Source organism: Glycine max, chromosome 3, assembly GCF_000004515.6.
Source record: "Glycine max cultivar Williams 82 chromosome 3, Glycine_max_v4.0, whole genome shotgun sequence".
NCBI classification, from domain to species: domain Eukaryota; kingdom Viridiplantae; phylum Streptophyta; class Magnoliopsida; order Fabales; family Fabaceae; genus Glycine; species Glycine max.
Window position 1 is genome coordinate 34,575,455 of NC_016090.4, and position 13,766 is coordinate 34,589,220.

The following is a 13,766-nucleotide window of genomic DNA, read 5'->3' on the forward strand; positions in this document are numbered from 1 at the left end:
TGAAGGTGTGTTATCCGTTTATGTTTAATCTTTAGGGCTATTTATAAGATTGACCGACTTAGAGTCTACGTAGTTTTCCTTAGAGAGTTGTTTTTGTTTACATGTTTTCTTTGAGGAGGTTTGGATGGCTCTGATGTTGTATATGATTATGTTATGTTGGAGTGCCATATAATGCATGGTATTTTTAGCCGTGTATATATAACATGTGATGTTTTTATCTTGATATCGTGCATATAGCTTTGACCTTTGAAACACGAAAGGTTTAAAAGGTTTTTCATAATGAAATTAATAGAAGAGTTTTAAATGAATTAAAATAAAATCTTTCACTTGAGTTAGTTCTTAGCTTTATGTAATGACGATGAGTCGTTACACTAAAAACATCCAAAACTCAAAACCTAACCTAATCCTACCCTAAATGGGCCTTAGAATGCCCCAAAAAAAGTGAGACACTAGTTGACCTTGAAGTGTTCATCATCCCTAATAAGGGGGAAGGAAGCACCTTTTGCTTTGCATTTCCCCTCTCCCTCTTCAAAAGAAAAACCCTCATTTTCTCTAAACTCTTTCTAGAAATTCTTTTCTTCATTATAAGATTCAAGCCACAAGATCAAAGCTTTTTCCTTCCAATTCGAGATATAGTGTAAAGGAGTTCAAGGGCTATCCAACAACACTCATTTCTTGCAATTTGAAGTGAACCCACCAAAGGTATGGACAAGTTCTTCTCTTTCCTTAAGTCTTTGTGATATTTTCTTGAAATTTTTACCATTGTTGATGTGTTGGAGGCCTTTTGTGACCTTATATAGTTTGAAATTGATTTTTTTAAACTTAAAATTGCTCCTTTTTTTTTCATGTGGCAACCACTATTCTTAATTTTATTTAATTATTTTCGTGACATTTCTTTGATAACTAGAACCATTCCCAAGTGCCTTTATGTCTCTGGATTCATTACAAAAAGTTTCAAAATTTTTTAGCGCTCTTACTATTTTATTGAATTATTTTCATGGTTTTCTTAATTTGTGCTAAGAGATGTTTTGACCCAATAAATTGTTTTAGTGATGTTTGTTGAGAACTGGAAGCCCAAACTCCTTATATAAATCATTGGTGATGTCATTTTTTCTTCGTTATAAGCCATTTCAATATTTTAATTTGATTATTTACTATGTTTTCTAAAATCTTCCCTGCAACGTCTTCATGAGTAAAAATAGTTTTAGTGTGAAATAAATGTTGAGAAAATGACCCTTTGGAAAATCTTTGAATTTTCTCATAATTTTAAAATCTGATTTGATAATTTCTAATTTCTATTTTCTAGTGTGAACTCTGTTTTTTGCCAACAAGGATGATTAATTGTAAAAATGATTTTTGTGGTACATATTAAATATTGAGAAAGTTATATGATATTTATGATGTTTCATATGATATTTGTAAAATATCTTGAAATTATGAGGTGTTTTACTATTTTTCAAAATTCCCAAATCTTGATTTACAGAGATAGTCTAGCAGAGGAATTTAAATTAAAATATTACTTTGGTGATGAAATTTGGATGGCTGAATTTATATGTTGAAATATGTATGATGAATGACATATATATCTGCAAATTTCTAAGCCATTGTGATTTGATTTGATATGTCAAATAATTTTTGTGGTATAAATTTGAATATGTGACTAATAAAGAAATTTTGTTAATTTAATTAGTTTGTGAGTATTATTTATCTGTTATGGAGCATGAATGAGTGGGTCTACCCTAAAGGGAGACCTTGTACCATGTTGTATAATTATTGGATTGAGTGTGGTTTATGACCCTTGAATTGCCAAGTTTTTGAATCTTGAATTGCTATCGATTGAAATGAGACCAAGAGAAATGTGATCCTCGGGCAAATGAGTGCAGGAACTCAAATTGCATGGTGTGAAATTGTGTTGAATTTGTGATGAGGATCATAGGATCCTTGTGGGGAAAACAAGTGGACTCTAGTGTGAGTGCATTTTTGAGAATAGAAGCTAGTTCTAATGAGTAATATGTTCACTATGAAGAATAGTGAATTAACACTGAGTGTGAATAATATAATGATGGAGTTAGTAAATGTTTGATAAAGCCTTAGAACCTTTACTTGTTGAAGACTTAGGACTGAAAACTCATCATAAGACTTGAGAGGGTGAGAATTACATAAAAATAATAATTAAAATGATGGAAATCATGAATTGAGTTCATGATGAGCCTAATGGTGCTTATAGGGATGAGCACAAATTTGTCACCCGACTGAGAACTGAGAAAAACAAATTGAAACACTACAACTCACATAACTTACTTTATATCTCTCTCCACTATCCTTACTTCTTTCTTCTTAGTTCTTCATATTTTTTTCTCTTTATTCTCAGTTCTTTCTTTCTTGTTTTCAAAATTTCAATATATGTTCCCATTCCTCTTTCTGTGAAGTATTATCATCATCAAGCTTGAAGGCATTGTGAAGAACCATCTCCTGCGTCCATGAACCACCACATAGATTGTTCCCGACATCCACCAACCACCACCAAGTCTCTTTCCAACATGCAGCAATCACAAGTCTCCTCCCGACATCCTTTTTGCTGGGCATGGCATCTTTTCTTGAAACTAATAGAACCCACCGGCATAACCCATCAACTGCGTTATCCAAACCTAACAAAATCAAAGCTTCAAACTTTCGATTGTGATTCAACATTTGCTATGGTCAATTTTCAATGGTTCATGCATTTTTAGCCCGAACCCTTCCATAACTGACCGCTGCTCATCCGTAGGTGCTTGATGCACTTGCTTGTTTGTGTTGTAATGTGATGTGTGAAAGTTCACAAATGATTATGAGTTGAAGATGAAGAAGTGTCCTTCTATCTTTCAGTGGCAAGATCTTCAAGGACGGGACGTGTGTGTAGTGTTGGACAATATGCGCCTCAAGAAATACAAAGATTTGTGATGACTAACTATGAAAGCAGGCATGGAAATGGTCATGTGGGTGGTTCTGTTTATGATAAATTAATATAATTTGTGGAGAGTGGGTTAGAACGACCACCTGGGGTGGTGAAGATGCTAATTCTTTGAATAATATGTTATTGAGCTAAAGGCGTGGTCTCATGCATGCCCAGGTTTTTGACTAACCACCATCTAATACCATTGACAAAGAATCTCATGTAGACATGTAAATGACGATCCTCACCAGGAGAGTCATTGAGGAGTCATTCATCAGAAATAGTGGATGACCGCATAGTGGTACCAAAGGAATGATCGTTGGATTGCGATGCCCTTGGGGATATGGTGTCGAGTAGTTGTGACCATGAGTCATGCAGTCGACTTGACAATCCCAACAAATGTGAGGCATAACAGTTTTGGTGAGAGTCTTATCATTGTACCATGGCAAAAAAATATATTCCCAATAGTCATATAACTTAAGAATTTGTAAGACAACTAAGTTCTAGGAGTTTTAGTGAGATCAAATTCTAAATATGTTGAGATAAGAGATTAGTGAATGAAACCGATTAGGGTTACGATTGGAGATAGTAGAGAACCACACTGTCATTGTTAGTAGGTTGTTAGGTGACAATAAGGTCGTCTTGCTTATGATTTTAGAGGAAGTGAAGGACTCCATACACCTATATTTTTCAAATAGAGATGAATGATTCTATGTGATCGCCAGAGATGGAATGGAAAGACTATGACAAGCGCTAAGGATGTGGATTGACTTGTTTAGGGAAAGGAAGATACCCTCATGAGGATGTCTCATAGGTTAAATGGGTATATAAGGGTTGGATTTTATTTTGCCGTTGCTCTAAGTTGCAATTTATTTCTTATATAAAAAATGGTAGACTATACTTTAATATTATCATGTATTGCTCCCATATATGTGACTCAAATGTACAATGCAATTACTTTCAAATATGTGAAACTGATTTCATATTTGTGTATTAGAATTGCTTAATGAGGGATTGAGGACTTTAAACGGAATTTTGTACCATTTTAATGGTATATTGTGAACCTAATGTTTTATAAATCAAGTTGTTTCATTGATAAGGATATTTCACTAACACATGTTTTTAAATTGAATGATGAGTTTATTGAGGATGATTTTTGTTAGGGATTTTCCGTTTGGTCAAGTGAAATCACAAGTTTTGAATAGCAATAGGACTTTAAGGACTAATGTTTATCCAAGCAATTTTAATTAAACAATTGAGGTTTTGTTAAAGGTATTTTCTCAAAAAGGGTATTTGGAATACCTTATAAGACAATGAACAAAAATAGTAATAAAATAAAGAACAATTGTATAAATACAACCAATGTAAAATGAAGTAGCAGAATTGAATGAAGTGTTGTTGTGAGAATTGTGAGGTTTGGATAGTCGGGGTTGAACTTCGTTTCCCTTATTTCATTGTAATAACCACAATTAGTCTAATCATTCAAAAAAAATTATCCCCAATTCACAAATATATTCTAACCCTAATGTCATAAGTGAAAAAACCTAAATTATTTAGATTAATTTCCAATGTCTTGGCAAATTAATCAAAATAATCAACGTTAGCAATTAAGAATTAACGAATCTTAATTGGTATTGATCTATGTCTAACAACAATCTAAATTAGATACTCTTCTCAGTTCAGGAACCAAAAGAGTGTCTGTCAACTAAACTAAGGTTCCTATTGTAACACCTTAATCGAATCACACCAGAATGAAAAGAATCTAGAAGCTATGCATGTATAAGACTGTACGACTAAAAATGATTTAAAGGAATTAATTGGTACTACCTATACCAACAAAATACATATACTTTTCAGTAGCATATCACTTAAGAACTTCATAATTAAGCGTGTTTGTCTTGGAGTAGTTATGAGATGGCACTACTAGAAATCGAGCTTTCTACATCGGTTAATTTCCCCTTTCTACATCGGTTATCACCCGATGTTGTAGCCAGCAACGTTGAATCACACGCATCCTACGACGACGGTTCCCCGACCGATTTAGAATACCTCGGGTTCAAAGACGGGTGTCTAGTCAAACCCGTCTTAGATTAATTAACATTCTACATCAGTTATTAGCTTTGAACCGTCGTAAAATGTTCATCATTCTACATCGGGTGTTGTTCGAACCGTAGTAGGATCGTTCAAACGCAAACCATTCTACATCGGTTGTTGTGATAACCAATGTAGAATTTACGTCACTTTACATCGGGTGAGCAGTGAACAGTCGTAGAATGTAGCCTCATGCTACATCGGTTATGAGGATAACCGATGTAAAATTATTATTATTTTTTTGTGTTTTTTCCTGCATTGGCAACAGAATCTATGAATCAATGCCAATTAATCAATCCATATTGGATGACATAGAATAGTATAGTTGTATGACTGGGTAGGTAATGCAATAAATTTCATTTCATATTGGAAGATCCATACACACGCAAACATGCATGTACATACATTGAAAGTGGAAAGAATCAATTCCATTTAATCATTTAAAATGATGAATATGAAAAAGAAAAGAATGAACTTACAGTGGAACCTTCAAATGTTCCTTGTTCAGACCCAGCTTGTTTGGCATTAGGAATGAGCAGATTCCTTTGTCTTGTCTTCCTAAGAAGTTGAGAAAGTAGCTGGAAAGGAAGAAAACAAGCAATTAATGCTACAAATTCAATGATCAATCATTTTATGCATTTTTATTTTCTAATTATTGATAGGAAAAAGGCACTTCAATGCTTACTTTAATGCTTTGGCCGCTGGAAAGTAGAAAAGAAATTGGGACACTTGTTACTCGAGCCATTTCCACATAATTGTAAATGAACATCAATTTATCCAAAACTCAATAAGGGAGATATGCATCCAGCATTAACACAAGAAAAGTATGAAAGGTAGCAACAAAGAGCATCCCTAGATGAAAGAACCAGAATACAAACCTTCAAACAATACACAGCAAGGCGCCTCCTAATTTCTGCATTTCCATTTTGAAGATCGAATATAATTGAATGATGAACATCCTCTTTCTGCAACATACAAACATGAAGCGACCAAGCCAATAAATTGACTGTGAATATAACTTTGAAGAACAAAGACAAGATTCCAGCAAATGAAGCTGTTTAGAAAATGGTAGGCGTATAAATAGGTCACAAATGGAGAAGTGCATAGACAAACATAGGAACATACAGACAATAAATAAAATGACCAATTGAAATGTATATCTATCAAATTACAACTCCATTGCAATCTATTTGAATTTGGATTTAGGCCTAACTCAACCCCAAGCAGAGAAGCTTTACAGGATTTGAACACATTACCTCCAAGTCACAAGGCAATATCCTTAACATTGTGCCAAGGCACACAAAACAAAGTGGGAAAAAAGTTGCTTGAAATGATGCCAAAAGAATGACTTTACCTGCTCAGAAAGGAAGTGTGATGACACAGAATTCAGTGAATAAGAACTTAATTTGTAGTCTCTTTGCATAACCTGTAAATTAGAACATAACAAAGGAACCTATTAAGCAATAAACTCAGTGTGCCGAAGCACAAGGTAGTTAAAGCAAAACAATATGGACAAAAGCTGAAGTAAATCAAACTGAACTCTCCTTTCTACTGTAACTTCTTTACTTTCCCTGGTCCCATACTACTTACCAAACCATCAATTAAGTATTGATAAGGTAGATATTCGAATGATTGAAAAGTCAGAAAATAGAAGCATACACAAAGTAATTCACTCAAAAAATGCTAAGAATATACAGTGTAGGAATTACTCTAGAAACCAACTCTCTATTTTTGTTTAAGTTGATGAAACTATACACAACCTACCTACCGACCAGAATAAAACTACTAAAAAAATAATGAGAGAAAACATGTATACAATAGAACACTGTATCTCTTTACCTTGATGAGAAAGTTGTATCCTTCACTCGAACTCTATTGTTCCTGATACAACCCAAAATTGGAAATTCTGCTATCTTCATGTTCACAACTCTCTGAAAAGAAGACAACAACAAATTAAAATATATTAGAACAGTAACCACAATAACTTGCACACAACCTTCTTTTAATAACAAAACCTTACAACTATCAACTCTAACTGTTTTAATCTCAAAAGTACAGCCAATGAGAACCAAGAACGTAGCTAAAACATCACTCAAGTAATTTTGGACTTGTCTCACTTTTGATAAGATGATTAATATACTGGAAAATAGAATGTCTACTAAAAATATCTAAGTTTACCATGTTTTCACATCTTATAGATTGAAGGACAGTTCTACAAGGAATGTTGCCACGTAACACTGGCTATTTTTTTTAACAAAAACCAAATTTAACCAATTGCATAGCTTTTAGGAGAGCAAATGAAAAAGAATGACTAAGACCTCCAACAAGAGTATAGATAGTTGTGGCACCATAGAATTTACTTATCAAGGAAAAGAAAAAAAATATAGTTAAAAAAACAAGACACCTCCCAGGTCATTGAGCTACTGCATTTGTAAAAATGACCAAGGAAACTTACCACTAAAATTCCCTCTAGAAGAGATGATTTAAGCTGGCAGACTTCATCACAAATTGTGGAATTGGTTGATTCATTCCCGACTGTACTTTCTGCTAGAAATCTTTGCATATCCCTGTAAGAAATGAGGTTATTCAACTTATTGGGAGTTGAACCATTCACTATAGCAGGAACTTTGAAAATAACATTGGAGAAAATGAATTTAACATTGGAGATCTATATTTCTGCATTCAAACATAAAACAATATATTTAGCACCCTCCCTTAAAAAAATGCTTCTTTGGAATTATTTTTGATTAATTCAAATTAATCTAAGTATCTTAATGTTATTACCTGTCGAACCATAAGACACATAAAATCCAAGCAAACTTAATTACCTTTGACACTTTTGGCCACTACATGCATATATGATATATGAAGTTCAAATTTAAATTCAACTTTTATCCATATAAAGATGTAATAATTAAGCACTAGTGTTGATGTGACTGAATCAAATTGAGTACAAGTATGGAATCAACAATAAGCTTAATTGGAGCTTGACTGTAATGCTTTAATAATATTACTTTTTGCTTAGAAAAATAACAATAAGCTTAATTTTAGCTTGAAACTTATTCACATAAAGGCTATAACTTAGAAGAGGGGATAAAAAGAGTGATAAAAAAAAACAAAATTAGCATTTTAAATTCCAGAGGTTATTGTAATATGTTAGAGAGGGGAAATAGAAAAGAATAAAAAGAGAAAGGGGAAATAGAATTAATAAGACAAGAAAAGAAAACCAGGAATTCCTCTAATAAATAAATAACTTCCGTTAAAAATAAATAAATAAACATTATTTCTCGATGCGTTCCACGTGATGTTCTAAAGTTATTTCTCTCAATAGCCATACTCGAATCAAGCATGGATTGAAATAACTCAAAACCTAAAAAGTGGCTACCTATTGCAAGAAAGTAATGCAAATGAAGTTGCAAAAATTTATGCACATCATGATAGATGCTGATTTTCTTTGGATTATTCACTCTCAATCCGAATGAATAGAGTGTATTTGAGGAGTACAACATCATTGCTTAATCAATATATATATATATATATATATATATAGATTAAATTTGAAAATTATCCCGAAACAATTAAAATTTTAGAATTTTAAAGCTTAATCAATATTTTTTTTTCAAATATAGTCTAATCTAATACATCATTGATAGTGGGGTAAGTTTAAGAATTAAGTTATTTAATAAGGATAAATTCCATAAATTATCAAAGTAAATTTTTAATTTTAATTAAAAAACAATATAAAAAATTATCTAATAACTATATCTAATTTTTGTTCATTACCATAACTATAGACTCGAGTTCCTAGATCTCTAGACTTTTAGCACAGTATAATCCAAACATTTTGTAGTTCTATAAGTATGATTATATTCTAAAGTCTAATTGTCCAAGTTACTTTAAAATGGCAATCTCAAATCCCTAATTAACAGAGTATACGGTACAAAAAACAACATTAATCAACAAAATGCCAGCTATAACCTATGTAGAAAATCAGCTCCAACAAAAGATTCCTATATAATAACTAAAAATTAACAATTCTAACCTAGTTACAATAATTTAAAATAAAATAGTAAGGACAAGTTAATAGAAAGTGCCTTCCCTTTTCTATATTTATTCTCAGCTATAACAGAATAAACAAACAAATGAAAGGGAATGCACATGCTGAGGAGTAATGCCTAGCACGTACCAATTACAGTTGTCAATAAATAAAGATACTTACGGTTGCAGGCATCCTTGCTTGTGATTTAGCCTCCAATGGATTATTTGACAATTTCCAGAGCTGCAAACCACTTACAGCTCAAATTTTGAGAAATAATCTTAAGGTCAAACATAATATTTCCCCAACAATCATGTTATAGAAGAAAATTTATAAAAGAGCATATACAAGAGTTGTTTAATATAGGTTATAATATACACTGTCTCTCCTCTTCTCTCTTCCAATTCGAAAAACAAGATTTAATCATTCCACTTCATTTCCATTAGTTAAAGTCTTGAAAACTCTTAAACAAAATGTCATGGAGAAATCAACATAAGAGTTGTTCTAACAAAAGCACAAAATTAGCAAATTGCCAATGCAATAAGCCAACCAATAAATTACCACATTTTACTGGCCAAGAACTAATTTTTATAGCCATGGGTTTATTATTTCATAGCAATTAGAGAAAACTGAGTAGACATTACATATTTGAGAACTAATTGAGCACAACTCCTAAGGAAGTGTATTCTTCATTTGGTGGCATGGTAATGGTGTAAAACTTCAATCTAATTAGCAGCCATGTATCCTTATTCCCAAGGCAGATATTGTGATGAGTATTCAAAGCATGCTTCCACACAATTAATTTAAGTACACAAAATGGGAGAAAGAAAAATAGATTTGAAGCTAAAGTAAGTTAAAAGAATTGCCAATATCTAACAATTTTTGCACCTGGAGCAGCGAGTTCTGGCTGGAGCAGAGCACCTAGCGCACACATACACATTGTAGAGTAACAACCCACAGATCCTCCAACCTCTCTTTCCATTCACGATCAGACACTACATTCTTTTCAAGAATGCCCACCAAATCTCCAGCAAAACCATCCAAGTCAGAATCAACTTCTTCCTTTAGTTTTTCAAACATAACTCTGATTGCCGCCATGACTTCCTGCAATATTTGATTTTGGGAAAAAAGAAGTGTCGAAATACTTTTTTTTAGGTATTTTTAAAATTAATGAACAGTGAAATGAAAGTTGAATAAGTTACCTCCATGTGGCCAAAGGCACGATGTTTCCAGATTGAAAATGGTCTAACTCCTTGAAGGATTCCACCGCGGTGGGTTTCGGTGCTCGAATTTTGGCGCGACCTGGGTGAACTGAGTTGATGTTGTCTCGATGATGACGATGATGCGGGAGTTGTTGCGGAGGTCAGTTTGCGGCGAGTGGAAGGGGTCGCCGTTATCGGATAGCAAGGAGGAAGGAGAGGTGAGTGGGGCACCATTGTTTCTTCTCTCTCCCCGGCTCGAAAATGGAAGAGTCAGGGTATAGAAAAAGTAAGATATAGGGTTTTTAAGCTAATCCACTTATAACGTGTCACGTCATCATAGAGAGAGAAAAATACATGTTTTCAAAGACAATCTTTTAAAATCGCTGTCGTAAAACATTTTTTAAGCTGGTTTTCAGAGACCCGTCTTTAAAAAGTTATAAGTATTTACGAAAATGCCACTATTTTAGTTACTACATCATTTTTCATACAACCGACATAAAAATAGTGTCGTAGAAGGCCTCTTTTCTAGTAGTGTGGGTGGCCTTCAGGAAAGTTTCCTAGAAAGCGTGTGAGTGGGCATATAACACCCCAATCGAATCACACCAGAATGAGAGGGATCTAGAGACTGTGCAGGTATGAGATTGTACAACTGACCTTCTGGGAAGTTTCCGGGAAAGCGTGTGAGTGAGGACAAAGCATGCTGAAAAGTCTTGTGTTGGTTTATGGGAACAATCATTGATCTTAAAATCAGCTGAAGCAGATTGTCAAGGTCTCGAAAAGGACTACCAATGAAGGGTTATGACTGGTAGAGGATTTTGACCAACGAGAAGTTGAGTGAAGTGTCACCGCGTGAAATGCTATAGAGTGAGAGCTGCCAAGAAGTCAAAAATAGCTGCTCATAACTTGATTACAATCTTCGAAAGAATTCATGCAAAGTGCAATGAATAACAAGCTAAAAGCCTAAGAATGATTTACTCTCTGTCACATCAAAACTGCTCCAATTCGTGTTGAGATCCCTCTTCATTCGCACATCAGGTTTTTATAAACTACTATGGGCTTGGGCCTGACCTGACTTCCTCGATTGGTTAAACGTGGGTAATGCCTCACTTAAGCGAAACCCTCTAGATTGGAGCAATATAGTTATTGTATCTCCTCGCTTTAGTGTGAATAATGCTTCACTTAAGCGAGACCTTCTTATTCCTTTCAAGACATCTTTTAACTTTCTTCGCTTAAGTATGAATAATGCATTACTTAAGCGTGAACAGCGCCTCGCTTAAGGCAGGCCTTAAAAAGTTTTAGCTTTTTCCTTTCCTTGCTTAAGCAAGTAGATCTCCCCTGGTAATTTCTTACTTAATTTTTTGCAAAAAAAAACTCCACAAAAACATCAAGAAATCCAAAAAACTAACAAAACAACAATCCTACATGATAATTCCTAATTTATCCTATTTTTTTAGTTAAAACAAGGCTCGATGTATAAAAATGCTAGATAATTAATCGCCTCAAATCATGTGTGAAATTAAAGCATATTTGACGACTATCAATTTTCGTTGAGTTTCAAGTAATGCCGTTTTCAAACAAAGGCAAAAAAAATTATTCATGATTTTAGAAAGGATGTTTAATAATTCAAATCCAATTAATTCCATAATTTTGAAATTTAAGTTAAGAGAAACTATAATAGTAGCCAGGGGTGTTACAAAAATTGCAAAGACTGTCAAAATTTCAAAGGTTGGGTTATAAAATAATAATCCACTTTTTCTTGAAAAATCCCTTCACAAAATAATCCAAATTTAACATATAATAAGAATATATATTTTTCAGAGGGTAAAAATGAATGTTTAAATAAATCAAATAAATAAAATTAGAAAAGGAATAAGGTTGATAATTTTGGGAGCAAGAGAGTAAGACATTTTTAACTTCATAATATTAGGATAAGGGTAACTCTTTTTATAATAGACGTCATAAGGTGCTAACACATTTCATATGAATAATTGATTGCCAATTCCTTTTCTTAGCTCAAGATTGCATCTCTATAATTGCATTTTTTAACCCTTTTGGTCAAGATTGTCTAAAGTCACCTAACATTGTTATATTCAAATACTTTAAAATGGTTACAAAATTAAAACTAATAGTGTAAAACTACTAAATTAAAAGGGAGAGTTATTATAATTATATGAACCAAAAGAGTAATTAAATTTAAAATAAATATTATAAATACTATAAGAAAAAAGATTATATATACTATATTTTACAATAAATTTATTAATTTTTACAATAATTACATAAAAAAATCATACCAATAATTATTTGTAACAACCCAACTTCATTACAAGTTTATTATACTAATACAACCCCGATACTTTAAAGTCCTATGAAAATACGTAAGATATGCAAGCATTCGATCGCATAATATCCATTACCATAACATAAAAGAGTTAAGCCTTGTGTCTTTACAAAACTAAAAAGAGCCATAAGATGAAAAACAATGTCTTAATGTTTGTTGACATGGCTTTGCCTTTTTATGGGCACAACTTTTCAAATTAAACTTCAGTGGATGGCAAGGGAACCAACCTACGATATTCAGCTAGAGCCCACATTGGATAAATATTTCTGTACATTGGGTAATGCAGCATGCACGTTCTATTGAATACTCCAGTGAGTTCCTAGTAGAAGTAAGTCATAAACAACAATTATAAATAGAAAAAAAAATCATTAATCTGAAGAATCATTGCTTAAAAAAAATTAATAATAGACATTTTGCATCATTTTTGTAAATTAAAAATAATCAAAATATTAAAGTTTGTGTTTGAAGTTTTGTTTACATAGGAAGTTAAAACACATAATCCAACTCTCATATCAACATCGAATTGAAATATATACTCCTTCCCATCTTAGATATAAGAAGAAAAAAAATATCATTTTGTTGGTCTCAAATCTAAAAAAATCTCAACTAATTTTAGGTTATAAATATTCCTAATCTAATTGAAATATAATTTTAGTTTCAATTATTCTTTTTTATTCATAATACCAAATTCTAATTGTAACGAAGGATAACTTAGGAAAAAAAATTAACTTTTAATTGAAATTGATGTAATTTAATATGAATAATTAGCATGAAATAATTTTTCTCTTATATTTAAGATCGGAGGAAAAATTTGTTAGGAATTGAAGGTATATATTGTATAAAGTTCAATCTCGTTGACCTTTAAATTTTGTATTGGCCTACTTTTTTCTTTACTACAATCTACTCCTATATTATAAACTCCAATATATAATTTGAATAGTAAAACTCTCCATTAAACATTTTCATTTTTCAACATTCTCTCTTTTTTCTGCTTTCAATGTGTATTTCAGACACTATTAATTCTTTCAGCTAGCCAAACCTTTTATCTTTTGACTATTCCAAGCTACTATCTTTAGTTCCTTTACATGTATATTTTACTTAAAAGAAGAAGGGTTATACATTGGTATAGTGAAAAAATTTACACAATCATCCATGTATAATAAA

The 13,766-nt window shown here is 32.4% G+C and overlaps 1 protein-coding gene and 1 long non-coding RNA gene across 4 annotated transcripts in view; both read right to left on the minus strand.

Moving 5' to 3' along the window:
- Positions 1-4,572: 4,572 nt before the first annotated feature.
- LOC121174593 (uncharacterized) lies at positions 4,573-10,733 on the minus strand. Of its 2 annotated transcripts, XR_005890715.1 has the most exons (10): positions 10,262-10,733; positions 9,948-10,163; positions 9,243-9,302; positions 7,479-7,590; positions 6,863-6,954; positions 6,378-6,449; positions 5,902-5,988; positions 5,709-5,724; positions 5,503-5,601; positions 4,573-5,276 (listed from the first exon to the last, which is right to left on the minus strand). It is a non-coding gene; the product is annotated as an uncharacterized lncRNA (long non-coding RNA). The 2 variants fall into 2 exon arrangements; XR_005890716.1 differs by lacking the exon at positions 5,709-5,724.
- Positions 10,734-12,660: 1,927 nt separating this feature from the next.
- The window catches only part of LOC100810544 (beta-amyrin synthase), a 34,221-nt gene continuing 33,115 nt past the window's right edge, over positions 12,661-13,766 (minus strand). For both annotated transcript variants that reach the window (XM_006576703.4, XM_003521054.5), the window contains exon 17: positions 12,661-12,921. In XM_006576703.4, the coding sequence (XP_006576766.2) occupies positions 12,799-12,921 (123 nt within the window). In that variant the 3' untranslated portion in view covers positions 12,661-12,798. The remainder of the gene's footprint in view (positions 12,922-13,766) is intronic.